General features: G+C 52.7%; 1 protein-coding gene across 1 annotated transcript in view; it reads right to left on the bottom strand.

Annotated features, from left to right (window-relative positions):
• Positions 1-3,085: 3,085 nt before the first annotated feature.
• The window catches only part of Pax5 (paired box 5), a 184,550-nt gene continuing 167,295 nt past the window's right edge, over positions 3,086-20,340 (bottom strand). Inside the window, exons 9-10 of the mRNA XM_047525710.1 lie at positions 16,721-16,807; positions 3,086-9,777 (exon numbers count right to left, since the gene is read on the bottom strand). Of these exons, the coding sequence (XP_047381666.1) occupies positions 9,701-9,777; positions 16,721-16,807 (164 nt within the window). The 3' untranslated portion in view covers positions 3,086-9,700. The remainder of the gene's footprint in view (positions 9,778-16,720; positions 16,808-20,340) is intronic.

The raw sequence follows: 20,340 nt of genomic DNA, 5'->3' as shown, positions 1-20,340 counted from the left end.
GTAAATCCAAGCCAAGATAGCTATGCTAATTAAAAAAAAAAAAAAAAAAAAAAAAAAAATATATATATATATATATATATATATATATATATTTAAAAGTCGTGTATAAATATTCATTGAAAAATCAGGACATACCAAGAAGCAAAAAGTCAAGATCACCTGGTGTTAGTGCCTGTAGTGGTCCAACATCATAGCGGCTGTGTCTCCTACAGACAAGAACTCCTGGTGATGGCCACCCCTTCCCCTTGGGCTTTGAAGACCATGAGTCTCTCCCAGAGACAGCTCAGGAGGCAGTGTTGTGGGGGGCCACAGCAGCACTAAGTCAGTCAGAAGAGTTCCCTCCCTGTATCACCACATGACTGACTGGAGGTTCCAAGGCTGTTAGGTCTATGGGGCTGGGAATCCATCTGCTCCCACCCTGTGTGGAGTACGCACCCCTCCACAGCCTACTAAGGAGGTCTTCAGCCTCTGCCTGTACTTGCCACCTCCCTCTCCTCCTCGAACTCTGCTAGGAAATGGCATGGCCCAGGCTAACCCTCCACTTCCATCCAGGACCCAGGTTAGCCCTCACTTTGACACAGGGGCAACAGAACCTCAGAAGGTGAGCTTAGAGAAAGGGCCGTAGTATCTGGTGATCTCAGAGGTCAAGAGTCTAGTGTGTCTTCACAACACATGCACATCCCCAACCCGGGACTTTGTGCTGCTGTTACCTCTGCTTGGAAGTCCTTTCTGTCCTACTTTCTCCAACATTTCCTGTTGAAATTCTGCCCACCCTTAACAGCTTACTTCAAAACCATCTCTTCCAGGAAGACTTCCCTGACTACCGCTTGCCCAACTGAATGGAATCCTTCCTCAGCCCACACTGCCCTGCCTACCCCATGAGTAGGTGGCACTGGTCACATGAGGCCTAGAATTAAAATATGCCCACCTCCATCCCCCAGACTGCAAACTTCTGGTTGGTTCATTTTTGCATTCTACCTTCCTCCTGCACCTAGTACTGAGGAAGTGCTTTGGCCTTTGGGTGTAAAGTTTTTACTTCTTTTCACTAGAGAAGACATGGTGACAAAACCCATATTTGTCATTTGGAAAAACTTTTCCACAAGGGCATAGCACTTTTCCTCACAAGATGGAGGTAAGTGTTATAAAGTTTGTGCCCATTGTACAGATGAAGTAGTCAAGGTTTCTAGAAGTTAAGTTGTGACTTACATCAGCAAACTGACCATCAAAAAAACTGGAACTGAGGCTCCCAGTCAAGGACCTTAGGAGGCTCTGCCCCTCTACCAGGTGGTGGATATCCTGGTGCTGGATGTCCCTGTACTCAGTTCCTCGGGGTCTGGCTCCAGAGGCCCAGAAGAATGAATGGGCCTGAGGCCTCACACTCAGGCCTCAGGCATGGCCTTCCTGCCCTCTGTGACTGTCCCTGGAGGCTGCATGAGCATGCTCCCGGTTGGCACTTCTGCCATCCTCTCTGGAGGCCTGGTCTCCTGCCTCCATGCAGCTGTCATGTGGGGGTTGCACCTGCCCTGGTTGCCATAGATACTGGTGCCCCATTTCTGAGGGCAGGTATGAAGTTTCTGACCCCAGAAAACTAGGAACCAGCGCCATGGAACCAGGGCCTGAAGGACCTGCCCTGGTTCACCAGTGCCCACAGGTTTGGGGTCCAATTTCAGCTCCCAAACAAGGCTGCTGCTCTCTGAAGTTCGGGCTGTAAGTGCCTTGGGTAGTAAGGAGGGCCGGAGCTCTGCCGCGCCTCTCTCACCGCCTCTCCCCCAGGAATCACCTTCGTCACCATCCATTGCAGAAATGAATGGAGGCCATGCAGCCTGCTTTATTAAATATGAATGAGTCGCAGTCCACGGCCCCCACGTGGTCACTCGCCCACTCCATCTCTGGCAATTACTGAGTTGCACACACTGTGCCAACCGGCACAGCGGTCCCTGCCTGCCCTTGCAGACTGACATCGCCCGGCAGGGGTAGGGCTCAGGTCTGCAGCTGCCCTGCCCCCGGACAGCCACCTCTGGGCTCCCAGGCAGCCAAGATGCTCACTTCTGAAGGCTGCGGGCACAGGCATCTTCCTCAGAAGGACTGTGGATCTTGGACTCTGAACTCTGGCCACATACAGCCTGTGCTTTGGTACCTAAAAACCAGGCCTCCTGGCACAAGTGGCTTCTGAGCTCTGTCTGTTTCTGGACATTTTAGGTTCCTGGAGATTCCGGCTGGATCAAGGTTAAAAGCATGGGTGCTGGCATTTTACCTGTTAACTTAGCTTCACAATAACCCACGGGATTGTATGTCAGATATAAGCAGAGTTCCCCATTTGCCCCGTTCACTGCTGTTAACACCAGTGCCCAGGACAGAGCCGATGTTGAGTGAATGATTGAGTGGGTATCGCGGACCATTCTAGAGCTAAAGGCGCTGAGGTTAAAGAACTTGGTCCAGGTTCTACAGCTAGTGAAATAACAGCAAAGACAAGTCTGGGGTGGGGCAGGGGGCAGAGGGCAGTGCTCGCTCATTGCAGCGCACTGCCAAGCCAATTGGCAGCTTTCCAGGGATCTCTCAAGGGCCGGCTCTACCCTTCTGCCCCCTGCACAGAAAAGAGTCAAGGGATGTGGCACATCATTCTGGATCCATGGATTTGTTTTGACCAGGATTTAATCAGGAGTCATCAAATTTCCCACAATCCCACCTGGTTTGACTGAAGTTGTCAAAGAGCATCTACGAATTTACTTAAAAATGAATGAGAGCAAATTCTTTTTCTGAACTTAAAAAATTACTTTTATTTTAGGAACCAATAAAATTATGGCAAATATTTACAAATAATTATCTCACATAAAGGTTACATAAAATCAATTCTTCACAAGTAACAGTCACTCATGAAAAGACACACAAATATTGAAACTACGCCAATCTTATTGCATGTTTTTCCAACTAATCTAAAATAAAGGTGTTGCAGTCAACCATTTAACTTAAAATAAAAGCACAAATTCCAGGTTTGACAAGAAAAAAAAAGTTAAAAAATTAAAACAATACCCCACCCCAGTTGCCTCCCAAGTCCCACCCCCAGCCCCTGCCCTTCGCCCAACAAAAGAAAAATATGTCCAACATCTTTGGCAAATTGGCACTGCTGTAATTACATTCAAATATCATTACACACAAAAGCAACACACGTCACTAAGAAAGGAAAAAACCACCAATATTTCAAGTCAGTTATTTTTCTACTAGAAAAAAAGAATACAAAACATACACATTTTTAGGAAGCATTTTTTTTTCAATCTGTTGGAGAAAGATCATCTCCGACTTTCAAAGGCAATTCAATTTTTTTGTTGTTTTTTTTGTATTTTTTTTTTTTTTAATAAGTAAGCGTCTATGCAGGCATCACAAACTTTGGCGGATACAGTAGATATGTATTTCTTTGATGCTGGAAGATTTGTCCCTAAGACAAAGTCAACTGTCTCAAAGAATGAAAAGCAAAATCCATGTGTCTTCCTGGCAGAGAGTTCCATTTGCAATGTAATCTGCATTTCTACAAATACTCAATGTCCAAAGGCCACTCGAGGGTGGAAAACCAGGGCAGCATCTTCCAGCAGGACTCAGGGCCAAACCAGAGTGGGAATCCCATCCTCAGCCCTACACGGGAGGCCCAACAGTGGGGACCGAGAAGTGTGGCCCCAGCAATGCCAGGCCCTCACTGCCCACTCCCCCACACTGTGCTGGTGACTTGGGGCCAGGGGACAGGTCTGCCTCTTCCTGAGCCCCAGAACAGGCTGCTGCCAGGTCTGCTCACCTTCTGTGACCAAAGGCAAGGAGAGCAGGCAAGACTTGGCATGAGGAGACTCAGCACTTTTTCTGAGTTTCAAGTACGTATGAGGTCTCGGGGTGCGTGCGTGCGCCCGTGCACACGCTCCGGTGCGCACACCACGGACAGAAGGCCAGATTCCGAGGCTCTGAACTTGGCAGGGTGTTTAAAATAGACTCGGGATTTATTTATTTTCTTTTTAGCTTGATAGCAATTAATTGGCTATTGATTGGTTGGAATGTTCAACTCTCCATTTCCTCAAATACAATAAAATAGTTTCATTAAAATGTATTCATGCTTGAAAATAAGGGAGCCATTAAATGGTTTCCTTTCTGTTCCACTCCAAGGAAAATGCACCGTTTGTAAATCAAAAATCCATCATCCAAAATCACTTGTTCTTAATGGTGCTATTGGAGAAGATGAGGAATGTGACCATAAGCATGGTAATTTGGGGGACAAGGGTGGCCCAAAAGCCGTAGCCACAGGGTCGGTGGACCCTCGCTGGGGCAGGTGAATCTGCAACATGGCCTCCCTCAGTCTGGTCTGAGTCACAGAGCAGGACATAGAACTGCCGAGCCCTCCACTCTGCTGTTTTATCTGCTTCCCTCCCGGTGCTCTGCTCAGAGCCCAAAAAGCTGAAGGGCAGAGCTGGCCCTCTGTCTCTCCCGCCACAGGCCAAGAGCCCACCCTGAGCCAACGCCTCTAGAGCATCCATTGAGATACTCGTGGTACAGACAGCAGAGCTATGTTTTCTTCTTGTGCTGCTCAGGGGTCTAAGATGTGGGCAAAAGAATATGTAGACATACCTCCAACTTGGAGATGAGCTAAACGGATCCCCTGAACTGAAGGTCTCAAATGGCAGTGACATGATCCTAGATCCCCTTCAATACTCAGGGAGTCCAGGAATGGGGCCCCCCTTGGTGCTGAGGAATTACCAGAGAATGAAAGGAAGACTGGAGCCTGCTGCTCCCAGGCTAAGGGACTCACTGCCATCCTCTGCAGCCACCTCTGGGGACCTGGCTGCCTGAGCTGACAGTGGGGGAGTGCTTATCAACACTGTGGCTCCCCCATGAATATGCAAGAGGGAATCCTGAGGTCCGGGGACAAGGGGCTGAAGGGGCCACCAGAGGTGGGGCAGACTGCAGGCTAGGAGTCGCGGCCTGACTGTCTAACTTTCCAATCATGTATTTTGTTATCTTTTAAGAAATGCACTTGCCTCAGACCTCTCCAAGGCCAAAAGAACTAAAGGAATATATTCACCAGGAACACCAATGTGTGTGCGTAGAAACCATCACAGGCAGGCTCCAGGTGGGTGGCAAGGCCAGGGCTGTAGTGCCAGCCTCTCGGCAGGGCTGCTGTGGAGTTGGTCTAGCCCAGAGTCCTATGGGGGCAGCCCACTCTACCTGGACCTGGCCTATCCAAGGGCCTGGGTTTTTCTCTACCCTCTTGGGACGCTGTGTCTCAAACATAATCACTTCCAGGTATCTGTAGGGAGAGCGGGCTTTGTTTTTCAGATTTGCTCCCCATGCCTTGGAGCTAAACTCCTGCAGAAATGTGGTCCACAAGGGGGTGGCTGGAGCCAAGGCTCCAGAGGCAGGCAATCACTCTGGGGTGTGACTCTTCATGAGGGGATTTGACCCATCAGTGCCCTGTGGCCACAGTCGGGGTTCTTCCCTGTACGTGTGAAAGGCCCGGCAGCATTTGCTTCCCCTTAACAACTGAACCACGGCCTCTGCCATCCACCCCACCCTGCAAGAGCAGGCCAAGAGAACTAAATGAATAAATTCATTCTTTTCAAAGCAAGAGCCCAGGATGTGGCCGGAAGGGTGGCTTTGCCTGCTTCTGTCACCCACTTGCTAGATGACCCAAAGCACACCTCTCACTTCTCTGGGCTCCCACCTCCTCCAAATGTATGATGAAGGACAAGGAGGTGAGGAAGAAAGGGGGCATTCAACAAAGATGGGGGTCACAAGCTGAGGGCCAGTGGGTCAGATTTGGATCACAGATATACTTTTCTCGTGGTTGACAGAGTGTTTTACAAGTTTCTACCTTCGAATGCCACTCAGCAGGCAAACACGCTCCTGGGTGTCTTGGGCCCCACCACACCATGCTGCCTCTTACCCTGTCTGGGGGGTGGACACATCACCTGTCTGGCTGGGAAAGCAGTTAGTTCAGGGCCCTTGAGATTGCCATCTGTGTTTTTTGGGCTTGTGGGAATCCTGAGGTCCTAGCTCAGGCACTCCTGCATATTGTCACAGTTTGCCCCAAATCAAAATGAGCAAAGAGGAATAAGGGGACAGCATATGACACTAGTGCCCTGCACCCTGAGAGTTGGAGCTGGGCCTACCACGCATCATAGAGTGGCCTTGGAGGTCTGACCACTCTGAGCCTCAAGGTGCAGCAGGGGAGGAGCCTGGATGAAATCTCAGAAGCACTGGTGTGAGTCTGGGCGAAGACTACAGGTTTCAGTGTTAATGGAATCAAGTGAGACTGACAAGTCCACTAACCCCAGGGCCCTTTCACAGGCCAACCTCAGGCCCTGCTCTTTCCTCATCGTGGGTCTGGGGGGGTCTGGAGGATTAAGAGACAGGAGTCTTCAAGTCATATAGTCCCACAACAGGAGCACAACTCTGAGGGAAAGAATGGGGCCCAGGTATCAGAGAATTCATTTCATCTCTGTCTTACCTGGTGAGCCCCAAATGTCAATCTCCCCATCCAAAGTGGGCATCGGTCAAGGATTGCAAAGCACCGTACAACGTAGGTAGGAAAGCACTAACCCGAACCAGCACGCCTTGGGAATGGGATGGTGGGTTTGATATGTTATCAAATTTCTCCAGGTTGGAGTTAGAGGAATGGTATGAAATGTCCTCATTCAAAAAGTCAGACTGGAACACACAGCTCAGGGCCCATGGAGGAAGGCCCCAGGCCCCTGCTGTGATGCTGGTGAGGCCCTGGACTCAGGATTTCCATTCAGAATTCTCTGGCATCTATTCAACCACCTGTGTCCTTTGAGACTGTTCTCTCCAAGCCCCCGGGCCGTTCCGCTAGGTAGCCTGGGAGCTGTGAATCCATGGGAGCAGGTGTGTGTGTGAACTTCCGTGTGCATCTGTGTGCTCTTGTGCTTCTGCCAGGAGTCGTGGGGTTGTCTAATAAATACAGATCCAGCCTGAGGACCAGCAAGGCCTCAGGTGAGAGAGGAAGAACTTAGAGGGAGCCCATTACAGGGGCAAGATCAGGAATGGGACAGGGGCAGGGGCCGCTGTGGTGCCAGGTGGGCTCTGCGGAGGAAGTATGGTACGGGTCTTCAGCAGCTGGTTCAGTGGGGGCTGACTTCCTCCCAAAGCCTGAGACCATAAGGACCCAAAGATGTAGGTGCACATCATTCCAAGAGAGGAGTGGCTGGGGGCAGAGGCCCGAGAGGCCTATGCCAAGGACCCCCCCACACCACTTCCTGTGAGGGGTGGGAGGGAGAAAGGGAGGAGCCAGGTAACATCCTTCTCCACCCTTACCTGGCAGGTGGAGGCTGGGGCCAGTTCACCTCAGCTCCTGGAGGGGGCTCTGGCCCCAGCTGCCTTCCTTCTCTGCCCAGAGGGTTCCACAGGGGCAGGTGTACCTGCCGTGAGCTCACTGGGCTCCACCCCTGGCCTGGTGCCTGGGCTTCCTTGGCAATTCTAACGGCCCCAGACACCAGTTTAGAGCAGAAACCTCTCTTGCTATCCTCACTGTCAACTCCTACCACTGGGAGATATGAGATGATAGATGGGGATGACAGGGATCACCTTGCGTTAGGGGTCCAGGGCTCAAGTCCCAGTCCTCCTTCCACCAGTCACTGCAAGGGAATCCACTTTACTGAGCCTCAGTCCCTTCTATTCCACCAGTCTCTGGGGGTCTAGGGGATAAAACACTTGGGGATGGCCAGAGGAGGTCTTCTCTGACTCTCTGCATGGTCCTGGGTTTCCTTAAGCTGCCTTCAGTTTCCCCTAGGGTAGCCAGACTAGGTCTTTTTCAAGACCCTTGTAATCCCCACCCTCAGAGCGGATCCACACATTAGCAGGACTCAGGTGTCTGCCCCCATATGCTTGCTCAAAAATGGAGGATCGGCCCCAGATGACCCTATCACAGTCCCAGCACCCTAGGAGGGAGGAAGAGAAAAAGAAAGCAGTCAGGCAACCCTGCCGTAACAAGTTAGCCAAGGCTCAGAGAGGCAAAGGGTCTTGTTTGAGGACTTCCAGTAAAGCAGAGGTGTAGCCAGGACAAGACCTGCTGGGCCTGATGATCCCAAGTCCAGGCTCTTTCTACCCCAGCTCTCTGCTAACCTGGTGACATACGGACATGAGCGACTGTCATATGAGATGACCAAGCCTGCTGTCATGGCTGTGATTCAGCCTGGTTTTGGACAGGGGCACCCTGGCTATTGTAAGTTGACGAGAGGGACTGTGCAAGGAATTGAGGTTCCAGGTGAAGAGATGGCAGCACCTGGTGCCCCCATCTCAAAACCAGTCCCGGGTCACACCCAGTTCACCCCTGCTGGTTCCGTCCCTCCCTCAGGAGGCCTTTCTCTGTCTCCCATGTCTTCCCAGCTGACTTCCTCTGACCAGCCTGGCCCCCAATAAATTCCCCAAGCTCCCTCTCTGAGCTCTCATGGCCTTGGCCACAGCTCTGACCATCCTTGTATCAACAGGTAGGCCTACACTGTAAGGAGTCAGGCATCTGTTCCCTACCCCAGTGCCTCCGGACCCAGCCGCATGCTCAGCTCCAGGAGGTCAGGGAGGTGCTGCTTGGAGAGGAGGCTCAGAGGTTCTGGCCGACTGCTGTAGATGCTGTGGTCCGTGGTGCTGGGAAAGTCCTTGTTACTAACCGTTGTCTCTATCACTGGAACAGGCTTGCCCAGAATCCACTTGCTGGGATCCTGGAGGGTGGGTGGGTGAGGTGGCCATGGCAGGTGTCCAAAGTGATTCGAGCCTGGGTGTGACTCAGAAAACATTCCAATTCCATTCAGCGGTTCCAGCATCTGAGGGGGTCAGGAGAGCCTCAGGCCCCTCCCTGGCCTAGATCAGCTGACCTCCGATCCCACCCAGCCCTGACATTCAAAGTCCATGACATGATCGACACTTGGATGACCTCTTACTTTAGAACAGCAGCTGAAGGCTCTCCCAGTCTGTTCTCTTTGAGTCCTCAGATCTGGAAAAGAGCTGCTCACACTGCGGTGGCCCCAGGGCACCTCCCTAAAGTGTATTCCTCAGGGAGACGTCAGGGGGAAGCTTGCAGCCCAACCAGCCCAGTGAGACTCCTAGTGAAGACACTAGAGCAGTAGGAACGAGCAGGGGCCGGGGGCCCTTTGGTGGACATCCTTGGTCTCAGGACAGCTTCAAGCCCACCTGATAGGAGCACTCAAGGCGGAGGAGACACTCTGTGCAGTCAGGCTGAAAATGTCCTGTGACACTATGGGCTCATCATGGGATGGGAAGTCTGCTCATTTGGACCTTGAGGCCCACAGAAAAGCAAGAAGGTATATACATGGGGGCTGTTGAAGAAACAAGCTAGCTCTCCTTCCCAGACCTGCGGTGAATAAGATGCACAGATGGTCAGACAGCTGGGGGACTGGCAGGTTGGGCTGGGCTGCAGTTGTCTGGTAAAGTCTATTGGTTTGCAGAAATCTGGTTACCACTGGGAGAAGCTCGCTGACTGACACTTGAATCGGATGAAGGTCCGGAAGTCCAACAGGCCTACCATAGAACCTGCGTCCCTGGCAGGAAAAGGGGAGGGAGGGAGACTTGGGTGAGTGGGGGCTGGCTGGGGGACGGTCTTGTTGGGCCCCTCTGGTTGTCTTGGTGGGGAGGCTGGGAGGCTATCTCTCTCAGTGATATGTGTCATAAGTGCTTGGCGCCCGCCTGTCTCCGAGGGTCAGTGACGGTCATAGGCAGTGGCGGCTGCAGGTGGGGCGGCTCCTCGAGCAGCCGCGCTGTAATAGTAAGGGGAGCCTGGAAGAGATGAGAGAGGGCACTGAGGTTGGACCTGGGGTCCCCTGTTCACCAGTCTCCCCATCTCTGTCCCTTCCGTCCCTTCACCCAGCTCAAGTCACGGTTCCCTCTCACCAAGATCTCTGTCCTGAGCTGTTTACTGAACTGCAAGTCTGACCAGGGTCAATAACTACCCCCAAGATCTCAAGTCTCCTTGCCACCGAGGGCTGGGCTCAGCCTGCTGGAGCCCTTGACTCTAAACCTGGGCCTCAGCCACCTGCTATAGTAAGTGACGTGCTACCAGAACGGTCTTGCCCATTTGTCTTCCCACCATCTATGGCGGCTTTCCTGCTGCTCTGGAAGAACTGAGTAATTGCAACAAAGGCCCCGTGACCCACAAAGCCTAAAATATGTATTATCTGCTCCATTGTAGAAAACGTTTGCCGAACTCTGACCGAGAAGATGAAAAGCATTCAGTCTTCATCTGGGGCTTTGTGGTCTAGCCCCTGCCGGCCTCTCTGGACTTACCTCCCCCAGTGACCATCCCTGCGGCCCACACTCACATGCCACACTCCAGAGGAAATGAACTCTCTGCAGTGGTCCCAAGTATACCATAATGTGAGCGGCAACTCTAGCTGGCTGAGCATTTCCTCTGTCCTTCACATGTATCATCTCACTTAAACCCAGGACAGGTAGTTAACCCACTTGATCAGACTCTCAGGCCTCTGTCCCTTTTCCCATGGTGAACTCTTGCTTGGAACAACTGACCTGTACTCTCACCCTTTACTGTCTGTTAAACTTCTATGCCTCCTTCAAGTCCCAGGGTCCCGCTCTCTCCTCTGGGAAGGCCCCTTGCCCTGCATTCAAACTCCCCAACGCCTGGGCCACAGCTACAACTACATCTTTGTGCACTTCCCCCATCCCAGGGTGGAGAGTCCTATAAAGACAGGGGCTGGGTTCTGACCCTCTCGGTGTCTGTCCCCAGATCCCAGCCTGGAGTCTGACCCAGCTCAGCTGGGGTTTTGGGATAAAAAAAACAACAGCCCTGAGTAAGCAAACAGTAGTGAAGAACCCCCCAGCCACCCTGCTGCCCACTTATCCATTCAGTCACTCACTAACTTACTCCACCGCTCCTTTCCTGACCTCGTTGGGTGCAGGACTGGAAGAAAATGGCAGCCATCAACCTGACACAGTCTGATGTTGAGTCAGGAAGGGGATTTGAGCTCTAAGAAAAGCACTAGGGAAACAGTCTGTTCTGGCCAGTCAGCTTCCTGGGGAAGTGGGTTAGAGCTGGGCTTGGAGGACAGAGGTGACGGGGGATGTGTGTGAAGGGCAGGTGCAGGCTCCTTCCTGTGACATCAGGACGGAGCAACGGGGGCCCTCACCTCATGCTATGTTCCTCCCACTGCCTCTGGGCTGCTTTCTTTAGCTCTGTGGTCTGCATGTGGCTTCCAGAAGCTCTGCTCTGGTCTGCGCCTCCTCCCCAGGGGTAAGAGGAGCTGGGGACCCAGGGCACCAGCTGGTCTCATAACAACAAAGTTAGAGAGACTAGGCCAATCTCCTTTTTTTATAGGTGAGGAAACTGACATTCACCAAACAAAATCACATGCCCAAAGAAAGCCACAGAGTCTCTTAGTGCCAGCTCCTGGCCTGGGACTCAGGCCATCTGCCCCCAGCTCAGGACTCCTTCCATTATAATGCAGTACAAGGTCTGTGCCAAAGGGATGGGTTTATTTAAGCTTCTGGACCTTGTCAGTGAGTCATAGACCATGTATCTGCTATGGTGGGACTAGCAAACCTCTTTATTTATTTATTTACTTATTTAATTTTAGTTATAGATGGACACAATACATTTACTTTATTTATTTATTTTACTTATTTATATGTGGTGCTGAGGATCAAACCCAGTGCCCCACATATGCTAGGCAAGTGCTCTACCACTGAGCCACAACCCCAGCCCTAGCAAGCCTCTTAATCTCCCGGGTGAGGCAACCCTTATTTATTCTGAAATCTCACCCACTGCAATCCAAACCAATCCAGGGATTCTCCTGGATACCATAACTGGGGGCTGAGACCTGTGGTTTGCCAATGAGGCTCTATCACATCTTAACTGTAAGACCTTGAACATGTGACTTGGTTCTTCATTTGTAATAGAGGTTCACAGTGGGGCTATTGTAACCATGAAATAAGAATATGAAGAGTGCCTTTGACGGTCACTTTTCTAAACTTTGTACCAGGGATTGAACTCAGGGGCACTTAACCACTGAGCCACATCCCTAGTCCTTTTTATATTTTATTTAGAGACAGGGTCTCGCTGAGTTGCTTAGGGCCTCACTAAATTGCTGAGGCTGGCTTTGAACTTGTGCTCCTCCTGCCTCAGCCTCCGGAGCCACTGGGATAACAGGTGTGCACCACCATGCCCAGCCATATCTGTTAACTCTTGATTTCTACAACAATTCTATCAGGTAGGAACTATTATCATACTCATTTTATAGATGAGGAAAATGAGGTTTGGAGAGGTTTTAAGAAAGTCATAGAGCTAGTATGTAACCAAAGGCAGTGGCTTAAGAGGGTACTTTAGCATGCACTGCCTCCCCTCCAAACTCACCTCCTCTAGCAGACACACTCTTTTCTCCTCTGCCCCCCAAGGAGGTAGCATGGCCTCCAGCCACAGGACAAGAGTGGAACCAGCCTGGGAGGCAATACACACCAATCCCATGCCTAAGAACTCCCAGAGACCCATTTCCCTCTGCCTAGCTGGAGACCTGATGCAGATACCTATCCACCTTCCTCTGCTCCTTCTTTTGTGGGATGGAGATAGCATCAGGACAGCCTCTTGCAGAGTAGCTGCAGTGCCAGCCCCGCATCTGCCTGAGGACAAACCTAGGGGAGAGGGGCGTGTGTGTGAGCAGAGCCTCCCCTGCAGACCTGGGCATGCACAAGGGCAGAAAAACCACAGAGGCTGCCTCATGAAGAGGTGGCAAGGGACAGAAAATGGATGGAAAGGCTCCCGGCAGATTCCTGGCCCATCCTCCAGCTCCCCAGCTGGCCACCTCTGGCCCCTAGCGCTGGCTCACCTCCCTCCCAGGGCCTGGTATTGGCCAGACTATCCAGAGCGCCTTGCGTGAGAGTTTGCATTTACCGTGAAAAATGAAAACATCACCTCACAAAGTGCTCTGTCTTCCTGGTGCCCATTAGACCTCCATCTAGAATAAACTTGTCCTTTCTTCTGTCATTTTTCCTCTCTAATTCACATTATCATCAATTTACCTCCTGACACAGTCATTCCGGGCTGGCTCCCTCTCTAATCCCTTTACAGCGGCCAGGGCGCTCCTATTCTAATCCTAATTGACTGAGGCCGCCCTTTCTCTCCGCCAGCCCTGGCCACCCCACCCGCCTCCGCTGCCCCCTCGCCCTCGCCAGCCTGGAGGGACCACAGGACGGGATGCTGAGTCACAGCTGCCCCCGCGGGGAGGGAAATTCTCCCCAGAGCCTACACAAAGTGTCGTCGGCCTTCATTTGATGGCGTTGAGGGTCCTCACTCCGGCCACGTTTGTGAAGAGGCCTCAGCCGGGCCAGTTGAGGTAGACAGCGTGTGCCAGGTTGTGTGCTAGTGGGAGCAAGTGCTGGGTGGGTGTGAGCATGTGTGTGTGCGTGCAGGGGCTCGCCGGTGCCCACAGCTCCTGTGGAGTCTGTGGGAACACCATGGGCCCCGGGACAGGTCTCCACACTCCTGGCCCCTGGCACACCTTCCACTCTCCAGTCAAAGAAACCATCACTCTGGATTGAGGGCATGCAGGAAAAGCATCGTGTTCACTGCCCTCCTGAGAGGTCGCCACAATGACCCGCCTCATTTTACACCTGAGCCAACCAACTCCCAGACTGTGGAGGCCTGACTCGGGCCAGTTCTGGGGCCACTGCTCATGCCTGTAGCCGCCCCGCAGGCTTTGAAGTCCCCGTGTTTCCTTTCACAGAAGGCCTGCCTCACTGAGTGCCTCCTCCCAGCTTCCCCTGCTGCTTGGGCACAACATTACGAGCTGGAAAGAGACCTTCTTGCATGTGACCTTTAATAGAAAGGGAGCAACTTGAGGAAGTGGACTAGGGAACTCCATTTGTTGGGAGTGGGTGGCAAAGGTTTCCAGCTTTGATTGGGAGCAGGGCAGATCTTCTGATACTCAAGGCTGGGCACCCAGGGAAAGCTGCCACAGAGAGCAAGTGGCCGTGGGGGCGTCCAGCAGCATGGAAATGTTTGCAATGGAGCAACCCTGGTGGTGTGACTGGGTGCGTCCAGGCCTGCCTCTCTGGTCCTCCTGCAGATTCTTGGAGCCCCTCATGTCCCTTCATCTGTTTTCTGTTTAAACCAGCCAGAGCAGATTCTGTTGTTTGCAACTGTAAGTCTGACAGAGCATTAACCTGGCTTTCAAAAATAGACCAGTTCTCCTCATCACACACAAGCCTCGAGTGCTCAAAACTCTCAGGCCTATTTCTACAAAGGAATGAGGTCTCTTTCCAGGCTGTAATGTTGTTCTGACTGAGTCAGTTAGAGTCAGAGAGCCGCATCACATCCTAGCTATGAACACAGACTCTGGAGTCAGTGAGAAGTCCTTGTTCTGCCACTTGCATGCTGTGTGACCTCATGTGAATTAATCAACCCTTCTGAGTCTCATTCTCCTCATCTGTATAACAGAAATAATATGTTCTCCATAGCATTGTTGAAAGGACCAAATGAGATTACCCAAGTGAAGGGTTTTTCCCAGAGCTGGACACAATTAGCAAGTACTCACTTAGATGAATGGAGTTTTGATTTCTCTTCCTCCTCCCCACACTGTCTCTGGCCTCCCTAGAGGCCCAGAGCACCTCCCAGCACAGACAAGCCTGCTGGAGGCTCCCTCATCCCTGCCTGTGAGCTCGCTGGGACAGAGCCTTCATTTTCTGCACACCAGGGGCTAACAACTGGGGCTGTGACCCGAATTTTTCTCTAGATTGAGCAGCAAAAGCCTCTAAGGTGGTGCAGCCACCCCCTCTGTCCTTGGACACAGAGCTAACTGCCTGTGTGGTCAGTTGCCAGCTTCCCAGCCTGGCATTGAAGGTGCTCCAAGGGTGCACCCTCCACACATCACCTCACCTGTACCCCCATCCTTTTGCCACATGCCTTAGCAGTTTTGTCCCCCTTTCTCTGCCTCCTGAGTGTCCAGGCAAAGAAATGACGTCCACTGCTCACCTACAGGATGCAAAGTCAGAGAAAGGTGCCTCTTCTGGACAGGGCTTTGTGCCCTGTGTGGGCTGGATCTCAGCCCCCACTGGTCCCCCTAGGAAGCCCTGGGTCAACGTGACCTTCTTGGAGTCACATCCTCATCAGAAGGAGCCACTGCCCCAGGCCGATGCCTAGGCCTCCTTTGAGTCATTCCCTGTGGTCTCTTAGTGGAACTGGACCAGGGCTCTGTCTGCGGGAGATCTCCAGGAGGGACTCCTGGGTTCAGGTCTCACCCACCAACCCCCAAAGTTGTTCAGGGAGACCAGAGCTGGCCCAAACCTCCTGGTCCCTGAGATGGACAATTGGGTCAGCTCAGAGAAAAACATCAGGTAAGTGAGACCCTTGTACTATACTTAGAAATGATTTTGATCCAATCAAAACAGAAGTCTGAGAAGAGGTCAATCTGCAGATTCAGGTCCTCTGGGAAACTGTAGTTAGCAAGAGGCTCACAGGCTTCTGTGAAGCTGGGAATCTCCCCTGCACAGAGACCCACGGCACTAATTGGCAATGTGCCTCATTTCATCCATAGTTATGCATGACATGCCAAAATGCTTTGGGCAGCCCAAGGCCCCAAGGACATGGAACGGTAGGAGCAAGAGCGAGGTGGTGTCTGTGCTGTGTGTCTGTCCTAATCACCAAACTAGGTTTGGGAGGGGGTCAAGGCTAAGACTTCAGGGCCTCCTTCACAGACCTATGGCTTGGCAACTTGAGTTTGAAGACCTCAGGTTATTGCTTTTCTGATGAAGTCTATGTTTCCCAGTCCTGAAATAATTAAGGATCCAGGGAATTAACAGACTCTCACTTAAGAAGGCCTTGTTAAAGCTGGACAGACAGACCAGAGTGGTCTCAGAGGGCCCTTCAATGTTTGACCTTGTGATCCTCTGAGTGGAAAATTCTTAGCCGACCTTACGGAAGGGACCAGTGTTGCTGCCTGCAGGCAGATTGGCTCCACCCACAGGTGGTAAGTGACATCTGTAACCCGCTTCAAAGTTCCTCAAGCTCCAGCTGGCACTCACCCGCTGGTTTTATGTAAGTTTATGTCAACAAAACAAAAGGCTCTTCTTAGACTTTTGAGGGCCGAGTTAGTCCTGCTTGGTCTTAGGGGAACCCAAATACATTGATGATGTTCACAAATCAGACTGGCACTGGCCATGGACAATCTGCCAATTGGAGGCTTGGGCAGGAGTTGGGTACCAGCTGAGCTCTGCCTGGCAGACCTTCAGCCACAGGGCAGCCAGTTTCCAAAGGAGCTGGCACTACTGCCATCCATGGCAGACATCACCGATCAATCAATGGGCCTTACCAAGACGGCTCTCCAGGAAGCCACCACTGATCGATCCATGTCTTTACTACCTCTTACTTAGAGAGTTCTCATCATATTTTAATGGCTTTTAAGAAATACAAATTCCTCATAGGCAGGGACTTTTTCCTACCTTCTTTCTCCCTCAATGTCTTTTTTACTCTCTTCTCCTTCTGTGACATTTCCCCTAACCCCCCAAAACTCCTTGGGGAGGAAGGAGAGCATGAGAAGAGTGATATTTATTGCCTTAAGGGCCCTATGACAACCCAAGTATTCCATTGCATGGGGCAAGCTACCCACCCCACCTTGGTGACTAGGTCTCAGGATATCCAGGGACCCTGGCCCAACGAGGAGGCTCAGATGCAGCAGCCCATGGCCCAAGGACCCCACCAGCCTCTGCCAGTACTCACCAAGCAGCCCCGGGTTGGGGAACCTCCAGGAGTCGTTGTACGAGGAATACTGAGGATGGCTATAGGGACTCCCGGAGAACTCACTCCCTGCAGGTGGAGGAGGAGAGAGAAACAGGAACCAGGTGTCAAATCAGGTTTAGAAAAGGCTCTGAGTCCCAGCCAGCCCGAGTGCTGGTGCCATTTGCCTCCTGTGTAAGCTTTAGGTACTTTTCATAACCAATCAAGGCAGGACGGGCCCACAGCCTCATTAAGTGAGCAGCCAGCCTCATCACTGTTATCTCCTCCTAAAGCCCTTTGTATCCCTGGGAGTGAAAAACGTTCTCTCAAGTTGGCACCATGGAGCCACCAAGGGCCAGGTGTTTCTGGGGGAACACTAACCCATCTTATAAGTCTGAGGGACTCACAAAAAGGCCTTGGTACACCTGCCCAAGCACAAAGCCCTGGAGTGTCAGGCTCTCAGACCTGGCTGAGGCCACTCCAGGACCCTCCAGTGGTTCTGCACCACCCATGACCTCAGCTGTAGTCTGGTCTCTGCACTGTGACTCCAGGGGTGGCTGCATGTGGAGCTTCCTGAGGTTGGAGAGATAGACATAGACCCAGTCCCTCAGATTGTGGATGCAGATGGAGTCTGTCTTCTAGGCACCGAGGGGCAGCTGGCTATGTTCGGTGGCTCTGGGTATGTTCAGGCAGGTATTTTGAGGTGTGCCAGGATGGGGGATAGCATGGGACACCCCGAGGATGGCTCATCCTGGCCCACTGGCTCAAAGAGCAGTGTACCTGCATCTGGCTCTTTTTGGGGTACACAGTAGCCCAGGAGGGCATCCTACCAGCAGCCAGGTCAGAGGCAGGAGCCTGAATCCCGTCCTGCACACCCTTGCTACCTCACTCTTGCAGCTGCCAGGGCCCGCCTGTCCTACTGGTGGTCAAGGTCCCCAGGGGTCAGGCTTGGGCCCTAACTCTTCATTGGGTGCCTCTGTGCCTGGCAGAGGGTGCCCAGCAGAGGCCCTGGAGCAGGGCATGGAAAACCAGTTGTTGAGTGGTTTTCTGGGTGCAGAGCACAGGCGCCTGTCTCCCTGGATATGACAGGCATTACACAGCCCCATGAGGACACTGGCAGCCCAAGCATGGCTCCACAACACCCCCATAGAGGTCTGTAGAAGCCAAAGGGCAAGAGTCTCCAGAAGGGGCCAACCAGAACTCAGGACCAAGAGCCATGTTCTCTCCTGTGGCTTAAGCCCAAATGTGGGGCCCACGAGGCTTGGCCAGGTAGGGGCCCAACAGCGAGGCTAGGTTGAGGGGCCAGCCCTCCCCACCTCTGGGCCCAGCCAGCCTCTTCCCACCTTCAAGGCAACACAGCAGAGCGCGTACACACACACACACACACACACACACACACACACACACACACACGTGCGCTCCTCCTCAGGCCTCTCTGGGGGCCACTCCCAGCCTGACAGGCTGAGCCTTCCAATTCTCTGTTTTTTATGCCTCAGTGGTCAGGGTGTCAGGTTCCGGCGTACGGAGGGAGAGCATGGTGACAGTGCTGGGCCGCAGCAGCCCAGCCTCAGCATATCCATCACACCATGGAGCCGCCTCCTCCTCCTCCTCCTCCTCCTCCTCCTCCTCAGGGGCAGGGTGGGGGAGCAGAGATGCAGAGCAGCCTGGAGAAGGGACAGCCGCTCTGCCCTCTGGCTCTGGGTGCCTATGGCGCTGCCCTGTCAGAGGCACTTCCTGACAGCACTGTGCCTAGGCTGCCGTGGCAAAGGCCATCCGTTTAGCAACATATTTCCTACTGCCAGGCCCAGTCCAAGATGGCTTCTTCCAGGAAGCCTCCCTGATTTCCAGCCCCCAGAAGTGCAAGTCTCAGGCCCACTGGACTGGACTGTGTTTGTTGTGTACCTGTTACCTACCCCCGAAGTGCCATTGGCTCCTGGAGGCCCACGCCGGGGTCATAAACAGCTCCCAGCTCCTCTGGAGGATGTGCCTAACTCAGGATCACCTCCCTCCTCCACCCATTCCCCTGCTGCCCGTATAGTATTAGTACCGAGGCTCTGGGATGCCTCTTCCCTGGGAAGTCTCTCTCCTGCCTCTCCCCAGGCAGACCCAGGCTTTGGCATCCGCCCCAGCCCCAGATTTGCCCTGCCCTGAATGGTCATCCTCTGGGGCATGGGTGTCTGGCCCTGCAGGTCCCTGTGACTCCTCCCTCCACATGTATGCATGTCACCCTCCAGAAGGTGCCCAAAGGACCCCTGGTAACTTCCTGGCTTCCCCTGTTACAGATGTCCCTGTGGTTCCCTCCTCTCCTTCTTCCGGGTTTCCTTCAGGTGAGACCCTCCTGAGGCCTTCCCTGACCACCCATTCCTCTCTTCTGCTCTATTTTTCTCCATAGAAAGCATCCCACTCCAATCTGCCTTGTTTATCTTGCTTACCTTGTTAATTACCTGTAGGCTCCTTGGGGAGCAGAGTTTTGTCTGCTCGTGTCTCTATCCCACCCTCCAGCACAAGGCCTGCCTGGGATCTAGCAGGCATGGATAACTATTTGTTGAATGAATGAATGAAGGAATGAATGGATGGATGGGTGGGTGAAAAATGGGAACTCCTAGGTCAACCAGAGACGTGCTACCAGAACAGATCTCTCTAACTCAGGTGACAGCCAGTACTACTTCCGTTATTAGTCTCCATAGGCAGGGCTGTATTGAGTACCTGCTGTGTGCCAGGATTCAAACCAATTTCTCTGACTCCATTGTCCACCATACATTCTGCCCCTGGGTGGAGCAAATGAACCCACCAGTCTCCACCCCCTGCAAGGGTGCTAAGAGTCGGGGTGGGATTGGTACCCTCGGCCTGGGACCCCTGCCCTGTGAGATGGCCTGGGAGCCTGGTGTACTCTAGGTGAGGGGAGCTTGACATCTCAGGGTATGAGGCTGACCTGGGGCTGGTCCAACCACCTGCTGAGGATCTGACGTGGTGCCTGATTATCTCAAGTGCCACATAGGAAGCTGACTAAGTATAGGGAGCCCTTGCCCCATGAAATATGAGGAGGCCGGGTCCTTAATCTCCAAGGAAGCTGTCTACATTCTTAGCCTACCCAAGCCACAACGCTGACAGGGAAGCAGCAGACCACCCAGGTTCAAGCCCACGGGTTACCACTGGACCCCATGGGCCTCAGTTTAGCACAGAGGCTGGGAGCAAAGGCTCTGGAGCCAGACTGCATAGGTTCAAATCCTGGGTCTGCCTCTTCCTAGCTCTGTGACCCCCAATAGGCCACTCAACCTCTCTGTGCCTCAGTTTCCTCCTCTATGAAATACGACAATTGATTGGTTGTAGTTTTTGTCGAGGCCGCATGAACTGACACACAGAATACTTGGCACACAGTGAAGGCTCAGCAAATGCCACCCATGATGATAATGAGCCTGGATCAGTCCCCAAGACCTCCTTGCATCCAGAATCTCATGTAAAGCTCTTGATTTTACATGAGATTTGTCCAAGCCCTGTCTAAAGGTCCTTCTTGTCTGCCGAGCCTGATTCTACTCTGTCACCTCCTGGGCTGCAAGGGCTGCTCCTCCTGGCCCTCACGCTGCTCCGGGCCCCACCTGCTCCTGGGTCCCTGAGGCGCAGCG

Source organism: Sciurus carolinensis, chromosome 14 (assembly GCF_902686445.1).
Source record: "Sciurus carolinensis chromosome 14, mSciCar1.2, whole genome shotgun sequence".
Taxonomy (NCBI): Eukaryota; Metazoa; Chordata; class Mammalia; order Rodentia; family Sciuridae; genus Sciurus; species Sciurus carolinensis.
This window is presented reverse-complemented; position numbering and strand designations above follow the sequence as displayed.